General features: G+C 41.7%; 1 protein-coding gene across 13 annotated transcripts in view; it reads left to right on the top strand.

The window, feature by feature from the left end:
• The window catches only part of ANK3 (ankyrin 3), a 765692-nt gene that overhangs the window by 637232 nt on the left and 113004 nt on the right, over window positions 1–15456 (top strand). For 9 of the 13 annotated variants that reach the window (XM_088841902.1, XM_088841899.1, XM_088841900.1 and 6 more), the window contains 2 exons: window positions 3968–4021; window positions 11680–11803. In XM_088841902.1, coding sequence (XP_088698028.1) covers window positions 3968–4021; window positions 11680–11803 — 178 coding nt within the window. Of the gene's footprint in view, window positions 1–3967; window positions 4022–9828; window positions 10399–11679; window positions 11804–15456 lie in introns of those variants that run through there. The other 4 variants (XM_088841910.1, XM_088841907.1, XM_088841905.1 and 1 more) reach the window with 2 other exon arrangements.

Below are 15456 nucleotides of genomic sequence, written 5' to 3'. Positions count from 1 at the left end.
CATATTGAGTGCAGCACTTTCACTGCAGCATCTTTCAGTATTTGAAATAGCTCAACTGGAATTCCATCACCTCCACCTAGCTTCATTCGTAGTGATGTTTCCTAAGGCCCACTTGACTTCTCATTCCAGGATGTCTGGCTCTAGGTGAGTGATCCCACCATCGTGATTAACTGGGTCATGAAGATCTTTTTTGTACAGTTCTTCTGTGTATTCTTGCCACCTCTTCTTAATATCTTCTGCTTCTGTTAGGTCCCTATCGTTTCTATCCTTTATTGAGCCCATCTTTGCATGAAATGTTTCCTTGTTATCTCTAATTTTCTTGAAGAGATCTGTAATCTTTCCCAGTCTATTGTTTTCCTCTATTTCTTTGCATTGATCGCTGAGGAAGGCTTTCTTATCTCTCCTTGCTATTCTTTGGAACGCTGCATTCAAATGGGTATATCTTCCCTTTTCTCATTTGCCTTTTGCTTCTCTTCTTTTCACAGCTATTTGTAAGGCCTCCTCAGACAGCCTTTTTGCCTTTTTTGCATTTCTTCTTCCTGGGGATGGTTTTGATCCATGTCTCTTTTCCAGTGTCATAATCCTCCGTCCAGAGTTCGTCAGGCACTCTATCAGATCTAGTCCTTTAATCTATTTCTCACTTCCACTGTATAATTGTTAGGGATTTTATTTAGGTCATACTTGAATGGTCTGCTGGTTTCCCTACTTTCTTCAATTTAAGTCTGAGTTTAGCAATAAGGAGTTCATGATCTGAGCCACAGTCAGCTCCTGGTCTTGTTTTTGCTGACTGTATAGAACTTCTCCATCTTTAGCTGCAAAGAATATAATAATTTTGATTTTGGTGATGTCCATATGTAGAGCCTTCTCTTGTGTTGTTGGAAGAGAGTGTTGGCTATGACCAGTGTGTTCTCTAAGCAGAACTCTGTTAGCCTTTGCCCTGCTTCATTCCGTGCTCCAAGGCCAAATTTACCTGTTAGTCCTAGTGTTTCTTGACTTCCTACTTTTGCATTCCAGTCCCCTGTAATGAGAAGAGCATGTTTTTTAGGTGTTAGTTCTAGAAGGTCTTGTAGGTCTTCATAGAACCGTTCAACTTCAGCTTCTTTAGCATTACTGGTCGGGAAATAGACTAGGATTACTGTGATATTGAATGGTTTGTCTTGGAAAAGAACAGAGATCATTCTGTCGTTTTTGAGATTGCATCCAAGTACTGCATTTTGGACTCTTTTGTTGACCATGATGGCTACTCCATTTCTTCTAAGGGATTCCTGCCCACAGTAGTAGATATGATGGTCATCTGAGTTAAATTCACCCATATCAGTCCATTTTAGTTCACTGATTCCTAAAATGTTGACGTTCACTCTTGCCATGTCCTGTTTGACCACTTCCAATTTCCCTTGATTCGTGGACCTAACATTCCACGTTCCTATGCAATATCGCTCTTTGCAACATCGGACCTTGGTTCCATCACCGGTCACATCCACAGCTGGGTGCTGTTTTTGCTTTGGCTCCATCCCTTCATTCTTTCTGTGTATTTCTCCACTGATCTTCAGTAGCATATTGGCACCTACCAACTTGGGGAGTTCATCTCTCAGTGTCCGATCTTTTTGCCTTTTCATATTTTTCATGGTGTTCTCAAGGCAGGAATACTGAAGTGCTTTGCAATTCCCTTTTCCAGTGGACCACATTTTGTCAGAATTCTCCACCATGTCCCGTCCATCTTGGGTGGCCCTACATGGCATGGCTCATGGTTTCATTGAGTTAGACAAGGCTGTGGTCCATGTGATTAGATTGGTTAGTTTTCTGTGATTGTGGTTTTCAGTCTGTCTGCCCTCTGATGGAGAAGGACAGAGGCTTATGGAAGCTTCCTTGGATCAGCGTCCTCATACTGCCATATTCCTCTTCCTTTGTACTCCAGCTTCTCTGATTTTTGAGAATGCAAATATTGGGAGGTTGAGGGAAAACCATGATCAAACAGAGTCATTTGGATCCTTCTTGATGAAAATGTACTGTCTAAACATTAGGGGAGGTAGACATCCTATTATAAGGTTTTGAATGGATGGAAAAGATTTTCTCTTTAAAATTACCTGGGTATTTATGTCCCTTATTTGAACCTTCAAAAGCATAAAATAGGCTGTGTGTTACCTGTCTTTATTTGTCTCTGAAGGTGTTAATAATACTGTGGAATTTCGGGAAAGATGAAAATAAGTTAACATATCCATAAAATATTTAAAGCAGTGATCAACATAAAATAGGTGCTCAATAAATGGCAGTCCCTCTTTTTTTTTTTTTATCAGATGGATACAAGTGTCTGTATTCTTCCTGCTATAGGATTAGAATTAGGCCAGGTGAGTACTAGAGGAAGAGGGAGAGCTCGGAGCATTTAGGTCTTCAGTTTAAAACAGCAACAACAAAACAGTGTGAGTTGACATTGCATTGTCACCCACTGATGAGTTTATGTTTTTTGTCACTTGGATGACAACTATTAGTCTATAATCAACTTCAAGGACCCTAAAAATCTAACCCAAACCAACCCATTTCCTGCAACTCAGTTGCCTGTGAGTTTAGTAAAGCCAGCTGCTTGTCAGTCTCTAGCATTCTGTCCCGCTAGGCGTATCCTGTGGCCTGGGATAGCCAACTTCCTGCTTCTGCCTTCTCTTCCTACCTTTTCTCACACAGCCTCCATTCCGCATCTGCCAGATCCACAGTCCAGGGCTACCCCCTTCCTTTGTGCTCCTGTAATACTTTGTAATGCCTTTCACACACCTCTGTCCTGGTGGTGCGGTGGAGAAGTCACCTGGGCTTTGCAATCTGACCTTGTGGGTTCCAATCCAGATTCCACCGCTAATTAAATGTGTGAGTTTTGAATAGTAACTCTGAATCTGTTTTCTCATCCATAAACCGGAGATAATAGAACCTGCTACATAGGGTTGAGGATTAAGCGAGACATTCAAGCACAGTGTGCAGGGCATGCAAAGCAGTAAATCTTTGGGAACCAGCAAGAGAAGTACAGGATTTGTATCTTTGTTTGCATCTTGGCCTTATCTCCATTACTAGAGACTAAATAATACCTCAAAGGCAGTAGTTGGCTTCACTCCTAACATAGGCCCTTGCCCAGCATTCCCTGTCTCACCACCCAGAGTAGGGTACAGGTCACCTGGGGGCTTGTTATTCGTGCAGAATCTCAGGGCCTATGCCAGACCTATGGAATCAGTGTCTGCATTTTCACACGGTTCCATGAAATTTGAGAAACACCACACTTGATAAAATATATCCCTTTTAATTTGAGAAACACTGCACTCATTCCTTGAATTCACTTGCTGAAGCTGATATTTTAATTATGCTAGTAATAGCCACTACCCACTCCAGTGTTCTTGCCTGGAGAATCCCAGGGACGGTGGAGCCTGGTCGGCTGCCGTCTATGGGGTTGCACAGAGTCAGACATGACTGAAGCGACTTAGCAGCAGCAATAGCCACTAGGAAAACAGACATTGAAGCTCTATGATCAGTACTGCCGTTACATCGCTGGCATTTATTTATTAGGAGCCTTTAGACCAGTAGTTCTCAAAGTGTATTCCCCAGACCAGCAGCGTCAGATTCACTTGGGAACTTGTCAGAAATGCAAGTTTTCAGGTGATTCGAAAGCATCCCCAGGTTAGAACCACTGCTTTAGAACATTGGGAAGCAACCAGAAGTACCATGCTAATAATGTGCCTCCCCTTCTTCCTGCCTCGTCGTTTCGTTTCTCCTCTTCCATCTCTTTAAAGGAGCAAGCCAGTTAAATATCATATTGTTTCCTTTCTGTGTTTGCTGGATACTTGCTGGTACACATACGCGTCTCAGTGTCTACGTGGCAGACGGACATACGTCAAAATACCTTTCCCGGTGTATGGAATACACAACCTATATGGCTTATTTGCAGTCCCTGTATTTTGTTTTGTTTTGTTAATTTTATTCATTTTTTGAATAGGTGATAGATGTACATGGTGTAAAATTCCCAAGGTACAAGAGTTTACCATGAAAAGTAAGTCTTCCCCGCTTCTTCCTCCAGTAGTAGAGTTCCTTTCTCCAAGGGCAATCACTGAGCGTTCATCACAGACATTTATTGAGCACCTACTATGTGCTAGGCCTTGTTCTGGGTGCCGGATATGGAACGAGACAGAGAAAAACCCCTGCCTTCCCAGCGCTGACGTTTCATTTACCGATTTCTTGTTGTATTTGTTCAGTAACACAGAATTTGGCAGTAGTAAAAGCAGGACTCTGGAGTCAAACCAACTGATTTTAAATCCAATATTCCCCATGTTCTAAGTGATCTCAAGCTACTTATTCTACCACTGTGAACTGGGTTTTCTTTATCCTGAAATGGAGATAGCCATTCTATTCTATAAGGTTGTTGTGAGAATTATACTTGTAAAGCACCAAACAGTGCCTGGAATGTAGTAAATGCTCAATAAATATAGGTGTTGATTATAATGCTGTGATCTCATTCTACTGTTCTATAATGTAAACTAGAAATGGCTAGAGGATTTATTTTCTAGTAGTATCCATTTCCTCTCTTTGCTATGTGATGATCAAAAAAATCACTTTTTTCAGAACAAGCACAATAAATTTGCCCTCTCAATTCTGATCATTAACAGATTGATGATAATACTGACTTCTATGAAGTAATCAACCTCTTTTTAAAAATCACTAGAGCATAGAGACTGTCTTCCTCTTTATTCTTTTTAATCCAGATTTTTTTTTTTAAATCCCATGTAATTTGGAAATTTTTCTACTATTATTTCATTTGGAGGTATTTTGTACCATTATTTTCAGCTTTTTAATGTTATAAAGTACATTCCTTGGGTAGAGTCTACATTTCACATCAGAGGGATTAAACACTTCTAAGCAAAGTTTCTGACAATACAATTTGATAAAGTTACCTTAAGTAACATTTTTTGCGATTCTAGTCTCCAACCAGAAAGGAAAACAACTCTAACCCCTGGAAAAGTAAAGTATTCCTCAGTGATAGTCTTAAGATGGAAAAGATTCGAAGGAACAAAAAGGGGAAAAGAGAGAAGAAAAGAACTCCTAGGGCATGAAAACATTTACATATTAAGCCAAGAACTGTTTCATTTATTTAGCATAAAAAATTATTAGTGGGCATAATGAAAGATTGCAAGGAAGTCGCGTTAGGTGTATTCCCCCATGCACTGATCCTGGACCAGTGAGCTGAATTCTGAAAGGGAATGTGACCGACCACAGTCCTGATTTTTTCCCCTTTGTCCCTGATTATATTTTGTATTATTTCCTGGCAGACTGGGTGTATGGATCTTTGAAAGGTTGACTGTAGTATAGGAAGGCCCTTCTCATCACCTTGTCATGAAAGAAGGAATAGGAGGAGGGGATACCTGGGGAATGGAAGTGAAATGCCTCTGAGGTAGATTTGGGGTGTTTTGTATTCTTCTTTAAACATCTTCCTGCCTCTGATATTTTATTGTCAAAAATAGATTAACACAAGAACATCAGGGCTCGTAATTTTGAAAGGCATAAAGTCCCTTCTCGGGTTCCCAGGTGTCTTAGTGGTAAAGAATCCCCCTGCCAATGCAGGAGATGCCAGAGACATGGGTTGGAAGATCGCTGGGAGGAGGAAATAGCAACCCCCAAATCCCACAGACAGAGGAACATGGCGGGCTGTGGTTCAAGGGGTCTCAAAGAGTCAGACACAACTGAGCGCACACACAAAAAGTCCCTTCCAAACCGGCGAGGCTTCCTTGGGTGGCACTTCCCCACGTGCTCTTCTCAAACTTTGTCTGTACTAATCATATACCCCAGTGCAGAGCTCACTCTGACTAGGGGTGCATTAGGCAACCGGCGTGTGACCGCTTTGCCTTACTCCTGCACCTTGTATTTCTCATTCGCCTCTGTTCCCACTACTTACTACCTCTAAACTCAGTGGTTTAATTTATTATCATCATCTCTCATGGTTGTGTGAGTTGACGAAGCTCAGCTGGGTTCTTAAGACCTTTCAGGAGTTTGCAGTGAGATAGCAGCTAAGGCGAGGGTAACTCAGTGGGATGTTCTATGTGGCCTCATCACTCAAGGGTCTGTCACCTCGACTGGGATGGCAGGGACAGCTGAGAACTGACCGGCATCTGTCTCCATAGGGCTACCTTGACTCGCTTTACACCATTACAAGAGGTGGCCTCTTGGTACTCAAATTTCTTGCCTTAGGATCGACTCCTCCCCTTTGGAACAAGCACTTCAAAGAGACTCAGGCAGAAACTGCAAGGTGTCTCTGAACTCAAAGTTCAGAGTCAAGTAAAATCACTTCCCCTGCATTTTACTGTTCAAAAATCTAACCAGCTCAAATGTAAACAAGTGCAGTATACAAGGCATGGATACCAGAAACTTGGCTCACTGGATGGGGTAGAGAGGGCATCTTAGACACGAGCCACCACAGCCTCTTTGCCAAAAATTAGTCAGACTTACCTTCAACACAGCGGTTGTGCCACTGCACCAGATGCTTCTACGAAACATAAGACCACACAAGTGTTGCTGGTGGTGGTCTAGTCGCTAAGTCGTGTCCGACTCTTGCGACCCCATGGACTGTAGCCCGCTAGGCTCCTCTTTTCATGGGGTTCTCCAGACAAGAATACTGGAGTGGATTGCCATTTCCTTCTCCAGGGGATCTTCCAAACCCAGGAGTCAAACCCGGGTCCCCTGCATTGCAAGCAGATTCTTTACTGACTGAGCTACGAGGGAAGCCCCGCACAAGTACTTAGTAAGCGAAAATGTATGGGGTTTGGTACTGTTTATTTTAACTAAATATATCTGATATTGAATGAGTGTTATTTGTTCATAGAATTGGTTTTGTTGGCTTATATGCATTTGTACCTGTTGGTCAGAAGCTGCTACTGATAAAAATATTTTTGGATTATAGAATTGATTAGAGTAGTTAACCAGACACTCAATACAGTTCATCTCATTCCTTTCTAACCTTTGGTATACTCGTGTATTGTCCTATACAATAATTATGGAATATTTTGTTTATTAAAATGAGAGTTGTATTAATGTTATTCATCCATTCATTCAATCAACAGGTATTTGTTGAGTACCTCTGATGAGCCAGGCTCTGTGTCAGGCAGTGAAAAGCTGGGATACTTGGTGCTATGTTGGGATTTTGCCCTGAGTAGTATCGGTCTTAGCATTTTAAATATTCATTATATGAGTTCATGCGTTCATATGTTTGGGCACTAAAGAAAGCAGATGTTCCTGAACCAATAGTAACAGTTAGTGTTGACTCCACCCTTCTTTGTGCGTTATTTCACTGAATCCCCTCAAGAGGTCTTAGGACAGGGGCAGTGTTGATATCCAAGGTTCGGTAGAGGTTGAAAGTATGACTCAAGAGTCAACAGTATTCCTACTACACTAAACTGCATTAAAATAACACCCTTATTTCTAAATTCTGTGCCTTTTAAGAAATATTTTCACCATTCGAAAATGGTGAATGCATAACTACTTAATTACTGTTACTTAATATTCATACGGAGAAGGCAATGGCACCCCACTCCAGTACTCTTGCCTGGAAAATCCCATGAACAGAACAGCCTGGTGGGCTGCAGTCCGTGGGGTCGCGGAGAGTCGGACACAACTGAGTGACTTCACTTTCACTTTTCACTTTCATGCATTGGAGAAGGAAATGGCAACCCACTCCAGTGTTCTTGCCTGGAGAATCCCAGGGACAGCGGAGCCTGGTGGGCTGCCATCTATGGGGTCGCACAGAGTCAGACACGACTGAAGTGACTTAGCAGCAGCAGCAGCAATATTCATAAGACCACTTTAGTCATTGTCCAAATGTACTGACAGCTCCCATCCACACCCCACCACTGGGTTTCTTTAGGTTTCATACTGACCATTTCTGAGACCTAAGAAGGAGATGTGAAAAAGAATAGAAACTTATTGTTATTGAAATTTTACTGTATCCCAGTCACCAAGCTTGTTATGTCAGAAGAGTACGAAGCTGCTGTGGCTTTGTAGATGGGGGAAAAAAGCAAAATCATCAAGCTGTTTTTTAAAAGCAATCATGAATTCCAAAAATATTGATGGAGCACTTACAATATGGTGGGCCCAGGACAATGTGTGTTCTCACTCTCCCGTGGGAGAGACCAAGCAGATGTTTTTCCTGCCAATACACTCTGATACGGGAAACCTACATGAGGGACACTCCAGAGGGTGAGTGGAGGGTGAGAAGAGTTCTAGAAAGAATCAAAGATTGGAGAAATTACTCAGGTGAAGAAGGAGGGGTGAAGGTTCCATCAAAGGAAGACACCCTAGGTAGTGGCTCAAAGTCCAAAGATGTTCAGAAATTCTAGGGACTGGGGTGGGGGGTAAAAAAAAAAAAAGAAAGAAATTCTAGGGACTGAAAGAATTCTGTGTAACAGAAGGGCAGGATGAGTGTGGAGGGGCAGCCAGAGAGAAGTTGGTCAAGAAGTCATGAAGAAGGAAACCTTTCTTGCAGTCCTTGTTAGGAAGCTTGAATGAGTGACCACCATTGAATCAGACTTTGCTGAGTAGTTTGGGGGTGGGGGCTGTTTGTTTGTTTTGCTTTTTCACCGTACCATGTGGCATGTGTGATCTTAGTTTCCTCACCAGGGATCGAACCCATGCCCTCTGCCTTGGAAGCACAGAGTCTTAACCACTTGACTCTCAGGGAAGTCCTAGTAGGTTGGATTTTAAGTGCATCTGTGGCAAACAGGTTAAAGTTCAGGCATTTTCTCCATTTTAACCATGACTTCCTCTTCCATTCTTTAGAGTTGGAAATGATTCTTTTTATTATGTTTATATTACTTTTGGGATGGGGGATATTTTTCAATATGTATCAGGCATTATAAATGGCTTCCCTTCTCATTCTGGGTATTTACAATGTTGATTACAGCAGGGAGGATCGAATTCAAACACCAGGTGTCATATCGTCTGAATATTAGATGAGTCATTATTTATGCATTGATCTAGGAACAACAAATCTGTTTCCCACCTCATCAGTTCTACAGATTCATACTTCTGTATATTTAGGTAACCGTGCAAGAGATAGATGCAAAATATGAAAAGATGCTGCACACCCACTTCCTCCAAGATAATGTCAAAACCGTTTTGCCCTTTCTAGCCTGATTGTTCAGCTCTTCTGAGAGAAAGCGATTGAAATTGCCTCTCCCGAGTGCCCAGATGGCAGATGCAGAAGTCCCACTAGTTTTTCCCTCCACCGCCAACAGAAACAGGGTGGAGCAGTTGGGAAGGGAGGCCAGGAGCCCCAGAGAGAGGGAAACAGTGGAACAACGCAGTGACAGAGGCACCTCCTCAGCTGCCTCTAGCCCCTGGCAGCCAAGACCTCCCCAGCCAACCCAAGCTCCCTCCGCCCTCGCCTTCTCCAGGGACTCCTCAGGGAAGGAGGACCGGTCAGTGACTTTGATCCTATCAGGGAAATGAAAGAGTTCATGCAAGAGATAAAACAGAGCCTCCAGTCCATTTCCCCTGCTTGTCTCACTTCCCCTTTCCTCCCACTCTAGATAGAAACAGCGGTGATGAGTGCTTTCTCCAGTGCTGCTTGGAGAGCTCTTGCCGCTTCCCTCTGCCCCACAGTTTCCCAACCTCAACCCGAGGGCAGGCTCTCCCTCCCCACCCCCTCTCTTTTTTTCCCCTCCTTCCACCTGACAGGGACCATAAATAACCCAGGCTCCTGGTGTTCCCAGCTGAGAACAAAAAGTTATAAAGTTTGCCTGGAGCTCTCTGCCACTCCCTGCCCGGGCCACTTCTTTGTTTTCTTCTGTTTTTCGTCTCTACCTGCGTTAGCCGTTTCTTTCTTCAGGTTGGAGGAGAGTTTCCTCCCCATTAAGTGCAGTGGCTCGCTTGCTGCCTCTCCCTAGATTTCAGGCTGTCTCAGCTACCCGGTTAGGCACCGGGCATTGGTATCAAATTACCGAAAGTCTACACTGGAGCAGTCCTCATATTTACATACAAATAAGTCTGGGGCTCGCATTTATGTCACCATTCGGTTCTGCTAGAGGCTTGCCAGAGGAGTTGTTAATCCAATCAGAAGAAGTTTTAAAAGGATGTCTTCGGAGTGATCAAAAAGGATCTTGATCTCAATGAAATGTGGCCAGATTTGGGGGGATTTTTTTTTTTTTTTTTCATCTGAAAAACTGATGAGTAGGAAAAGATGTGTGATTCTTCAGTTGCCGGCGAGGAGACGAAGATGCTGAGAGGAACTCGGAGGTGGTGGTGAAGACCGTGGATCTAACCCAGGCATTGGTTTTGGGGGGGCTGATCTGGAGTTAGATTCTAAATCACTGTCTCAGGAATTCCTGGAAACATAAGGAAAACATTTGACCAGCCCAAGCCTGGTGGAAATGGCTTTAACACAGAGTAAGATCTTTCTTTAAGTTGTACTTAGTGTGTGCTGTTTTTGTTTCCTCCATAGTGAATGTGCAAATAGCCCAGCTGTAAAGTAACTTAAAATAATCTCTTGGTTCTGAGTAGCTGTAGAAAGCTGATCTGTTTAGTTTTTACACTTGCAAAAATGGTAGTTGATAATATATTTTTAGACTTGATTGGTAGTTTAAAAGCTGAGCTCTTGTGGTTTTCTGAGTTTAAATGAATGGAAATTATAAACAATGCAGAATGAAGGATTGGAAAATAGAGCCAGAGCGGTGAAATCGCTTACCTTTGAGAAAAGAGAAAACACACGCCTTTGAAATCCTGTTCAGCCAGCCAGGCTTGTATCCAGGAGAACGAGAGTCGAGTCATAAAAAGGAGAAAGAGTTTGCCTGTTTGTGGAAGGAACTTTTCCACAGCCCATGCTACATTTTGTAAAGGATGGGAAATGTCCCAAAGGGCAAAAGGCATCTGGAAAACCTGCCCGGTCACTCCTGGAATGTGTTTTTTTTTTCCGCGTGAGATCATGTTATGCCTGTGTAGCTAGTAAAAGTATTCTATGCACTTACTCTGTATAGATGGTTCAAGAACGATTTATTTCTTTCCAGCTGTTGAAGCTCCGATTTGGTCTCTGTTGAGGATAGAGCCACTTTCTGAGCAGGGTTCAAGCACCAGGGCAGCTGTACTGAGCTGTTCATTTGATAGATTTCGAAATAGTTCAATGTGGATGTGTTTCAAGGTTCCCCAGTTGAGCAGTTCTAATTCAGATTAAATCACTTGCCAGTTATTTACATAACCCCAAACTGAAATCCTGGTTGTGAGAAAATCATTTAAACTAAAGTTGGTTCTCTTCCCACATAAAATTTCCAGCACAGGGATGAAGAGGTGCCTCTTATTTTGCAATCCAGGTCCATTCAAACAAACTGCCCTCATCATGGTTAGGCCAGGAAAACTCGAGCTGACACAAGAGATGAACCTTTCTAGTCTGCTCAGGCTTGAGGCGGGGACAAGGAGATATGGAAATGTTTTAAAATTGGTACCTAGTGCCAGGAGCTCTTTCTGCTGCTTAAATTCACTCTTGAAATGATGAACTAACCTCTACCTATACTTTTTCCTTCTAAAGGGCAGTTACAAATATTATCCAGGGGATGGGGGGAAATAAACATGAGAAAATGGATGATTAGCTAATGACCAGAGGAGCAGTTTTCTCCCCAAACAGACACATTTTCAGAAAGGAAGCGTCTGATGCGGGCTTGCTTTGTACATCCGCAGGTGAAGATGCAATGACAGGCGACACGGACAAGTATCTTGGGCCGCAAGACCTTAAGGAACTGGGCGACGATTCTCTGCCTGCGGAGGGCTACGTGGGCTTTAGTCTGGGGGCCCGTTCCGCCAGGTATCTCACTGCTGCTCTTTGCTCACAGTTAATCCAAAACAACCATGATGCCATAAACTGAACCCATTTCCATTTTTCACATTATCCCCAAAAGTGCCCTTGGGGTAAGGATGTGAATTTGGTGAAAGGTACACATGCTCTGCTATTTTCTTTTGTGGTTTTCAGTCTTTACTTTTATGTGAGTGAATGTGTTAACTGTTTGTTCTGTTTTTCCCTACCTGGCAGTCATGCTTCAAGCATCATATAGCAAAAGAGCTCACTGACAGAATGAGGAGAACCAATCTGGGCCACATGTTTTAAAAATAAGTTTTGTTCTGTAGTGAAAGAAAAATCCCATTTTTCCATAAGTAAGAAATATTTGTGTTGATTGTTCACTATACTCTTCTCATGACTGAAAGAACAATTTATGATTGGGACTTTAAAAGAGTGCATTCTTGGGAAAAAATACATATCGCTTATTGGAATTGTCTAGCAACTGTTTGAGCATCTCTTCGAAAGCTCTGCCATTTGTTTGTTTACAAGGGACATGTTAAAGGTGAAATGGTGACTTAATCAAAAGTCAGAGGCAGGAATGGTGGCAAATTCAGTGCTGAAAACTGAAGCATAAAGCTTTTGTATGTGGAAAACCTTGGCTCCAGCCTGACCTGGTTGAAAGGAACAGGACCTTGTCCAGAATTTGGAGACTTCTTTTCCCTGGTTGGATTAACAGCATGTTTGCTGACAGTCAAGTTATTTTTAAGCTAATAATTAAACCTTCTGAGTTAGAGCCCTGAGGACATTTTCCTATAGTTTAAAAATCTGTTGTAAAAGCTTCGTTGTCTGATAGTAAATGGCACTTCCCACAAAGTAAACTTGGGAGTTTATTCTCAGTGTCATTGATAGAGACAGTTTAGACTCAGAATTGATTTTCCTTTGAGTCAGTCTTTTTTCTTAATAGAATTTGAAACCTCATGTAACTTAATCAACTTTTGACTTTATACATGTATTTATAGAAGGCCTTAAAATCTTATTGCAGCAGGTGTCGTTAATGACAAGAGGAAAATGAGTTTCTAGAAACATGTCATATTTCAGGTAATCACAGATAACAACAAGTTACAACTGAAAATATGCAGAATCTTAAAGGACCTTAAGGAAAACTTCTGTTTAGAGACTTAATAGCTTTAGTAATCCAATAACTAGCTGATTCGCTTCCTCAGATAATACCTAAAAGCTACATTTCATGACTCAATCATTTGTGTGTAGGGAACTGTAGCACCTGACCTCCAGTGAGAGATGAAACCAGAATATTGTCTCTTATAAACTTTCCATAAGACAGTTCTGAGGCTTTCATACTTCTAGTTTGGATTGCACCATTCCTCTTTGTTGCTATTATATGTAACTCATTTTTTGACATTGGCAACTGATGTTATGCTCAGAGGCAAATTTAAAAAATCTCTAAAGCTGATGTGTTTTTTAAAGTACTGTTAGAGTATTACCAAGTATAATATTCTGAGTGTAACATTTAAAAAGGAATACATTATATGTGTAACTCATCCAACCATAACATTTTTTTCTTTTTTCCTGTCTGATTTTTTTTTTTGCTTTCTACTTCTCCTGTTTTTTCTAAAAATACTTTAAAATAGTCCCAAGATCAGGTAAGAAGATACGACGCTTTGATGGTGTTTCTCCGCCTTTCCCAACTCATTTTCTCATCTTTGTTTTCTCGGCGTTGTGCTGTGCTGTGCTGTGCTGCCATGTGCTTTTTCTTTTTTTATTTCTCCACTCAGCTTTAGAAAATCAGTTTTGTGATTTGAGAAAATAAGCAAGTAGCTAAATGTGTAATAAATAATGTTACTTACGCAAAGTTGACTGAATACATGAGGAATTTATTTCCCTTAACATAAAAGTTGTATAGTGCATGAAGTAACTAGAGAGATCACACTGGGTTTATAGGCAAAGTCTTGACTGGAGGGACTGTTTGTTGGCTGAGTGCTGTTTTCTTTGATTTGTGCTAGGTACAGTAGGATAACTTCAGAATTCTGAGGCATGTATTTTCTAACACTTCCTCTGCTTAACACTTAGGGTATACTGATAGCTACAAATAATATCGTTGACCTCAGTGAAAAACAATGTAATGCGTTCCAGACCCCCATGCAAATAGTCTCTCATTTAAGTAGCTGAAAGCACTTCGATGTATTAAGGATTCACGCTGAAGCTTGATGCCTTTAATGGGCTCTCCATCTGCCTAATGTAAATTGGTCAGGAGTAGGAATTATGTCAGATGAAGACATCTTTAGACGTTTCCACTGATGACTCCCAATTCTAGGCTCTGTTCTTTCATGCACACTCCTACAGTAGTTGAAAGAAAGAAGATTTTGGTTTTTTTTTTAAATCAATACATCTTAGATATGTTTAAGGAATAAACTTAAAATTAATATGTAAACTTTAAAAAACCTTTTAAGTATTTGTTTCACATGTACAATAAAACCAACTCATGTACCACCAATATTAATATCTGCCATGGGAACCATAATTTAGAGAAATTTATATCTGTATTGAACAGTGCAGATTAAATACATGTCCATCACTCTGTTGGAAAAGAAAGTTCTGTTGGATAGTGTTGGGTTAGAAAGTAAAAAGACAATTCCTGCTTTTAGGAAGCTTATATTGCATCTGAGAGAAGGCATGGGCTAGAAACAGGAATAGCAACAACAAAGTTTGCAATAAAAACAGGGGAAAAATAAGTGATGGGTCATGATTGGGCACTGGAGGCCCGACCATGTAAGAGGTCAGAGGCACGTGGCTTACTAAGTAAGCTCTGTGCAAGCATAATGCTACTCTTTTTTTCCTTTTATATCCAATTTCTAATATTGTGTCCTGCCCATAATAGTCAGTTAGTAAGTATCTGCTCAAAACACTTAATAATGACTCTGTAGAATGCTATCTGTTTTAGAGAAAGTAAGGCTCTCATCCTAGGAGCATGTACCAAGCCATTGGTGTAGACACTTGGAATAAAGCCTATCATTCAGGGGTCTCTGTATCTTGATATAAAAATACCCACTTTGGGATAGTCTGTAGTACATCCAAAATATATCCATATATGCCTTCAACGTTCTGTGCTTGCACAATATTCTGTGCTTTCACAAAATGATTTCTTTTCAAGATAGGCAGTAGGGGAAAAGAAATCATCTTGTGCAAGCACAGAATGATTTCTTAGGTATGTCTCCTTTGCTCTTTTCTCTGACAAGCACAGACAAAGCAGAGCTGAGGCCAAAGTCTGACCAATGCTGCCAGCAAAGATTCAAGCAGCCATGTTTGGATTCAGACAGTTTACTACTCCCGAGGTGGGGCCAGCTTGCCGTGGTCCCGTCCTCCACACCAGGAGAGGTGACACCGAAACCAAAGGGGCTGTATGTCTACCACGTTAGCTGTGAGCTTCCCCATCGCTGAGGAGCTGGTTCCAGAAGGCTGGCTCAGCCATCTCGTTTTCTGCAGCTGTCTTCCAAGGACGATGAGACAGGAAGCCTCAGACCGCTTTCAAAACAGGAGTCAATGAGAAGCCACCTCATGACCACCTACCTGGTAGGCAGGCAAGGGGCCTTGAAGCAGCTTCTCACAGGACTCCATGCTCTGTGTTCCTGAAGGATCCACCAGGGTTCTGCCAGTGCTTATAT

This window comes from Moschus berezovskii, chromosome 12, assembly GCF_049115385.1.
Source record: "Moschus berezovskii isolate FMDL1 chromosome 12, NW_MosBer_1.0, whole genome shotgun sequence".
Lineage (NCBI taxonomy): Eukaryota > Metazoa > Chordata > Mammalia > Artiodactyla > Moschidae > Moschus > Moschus berezovskii.
Note: the sequence above shows the minus strand (reverse complement) of the source record. Positions and strands in the feature narration are given on the sequence as shown.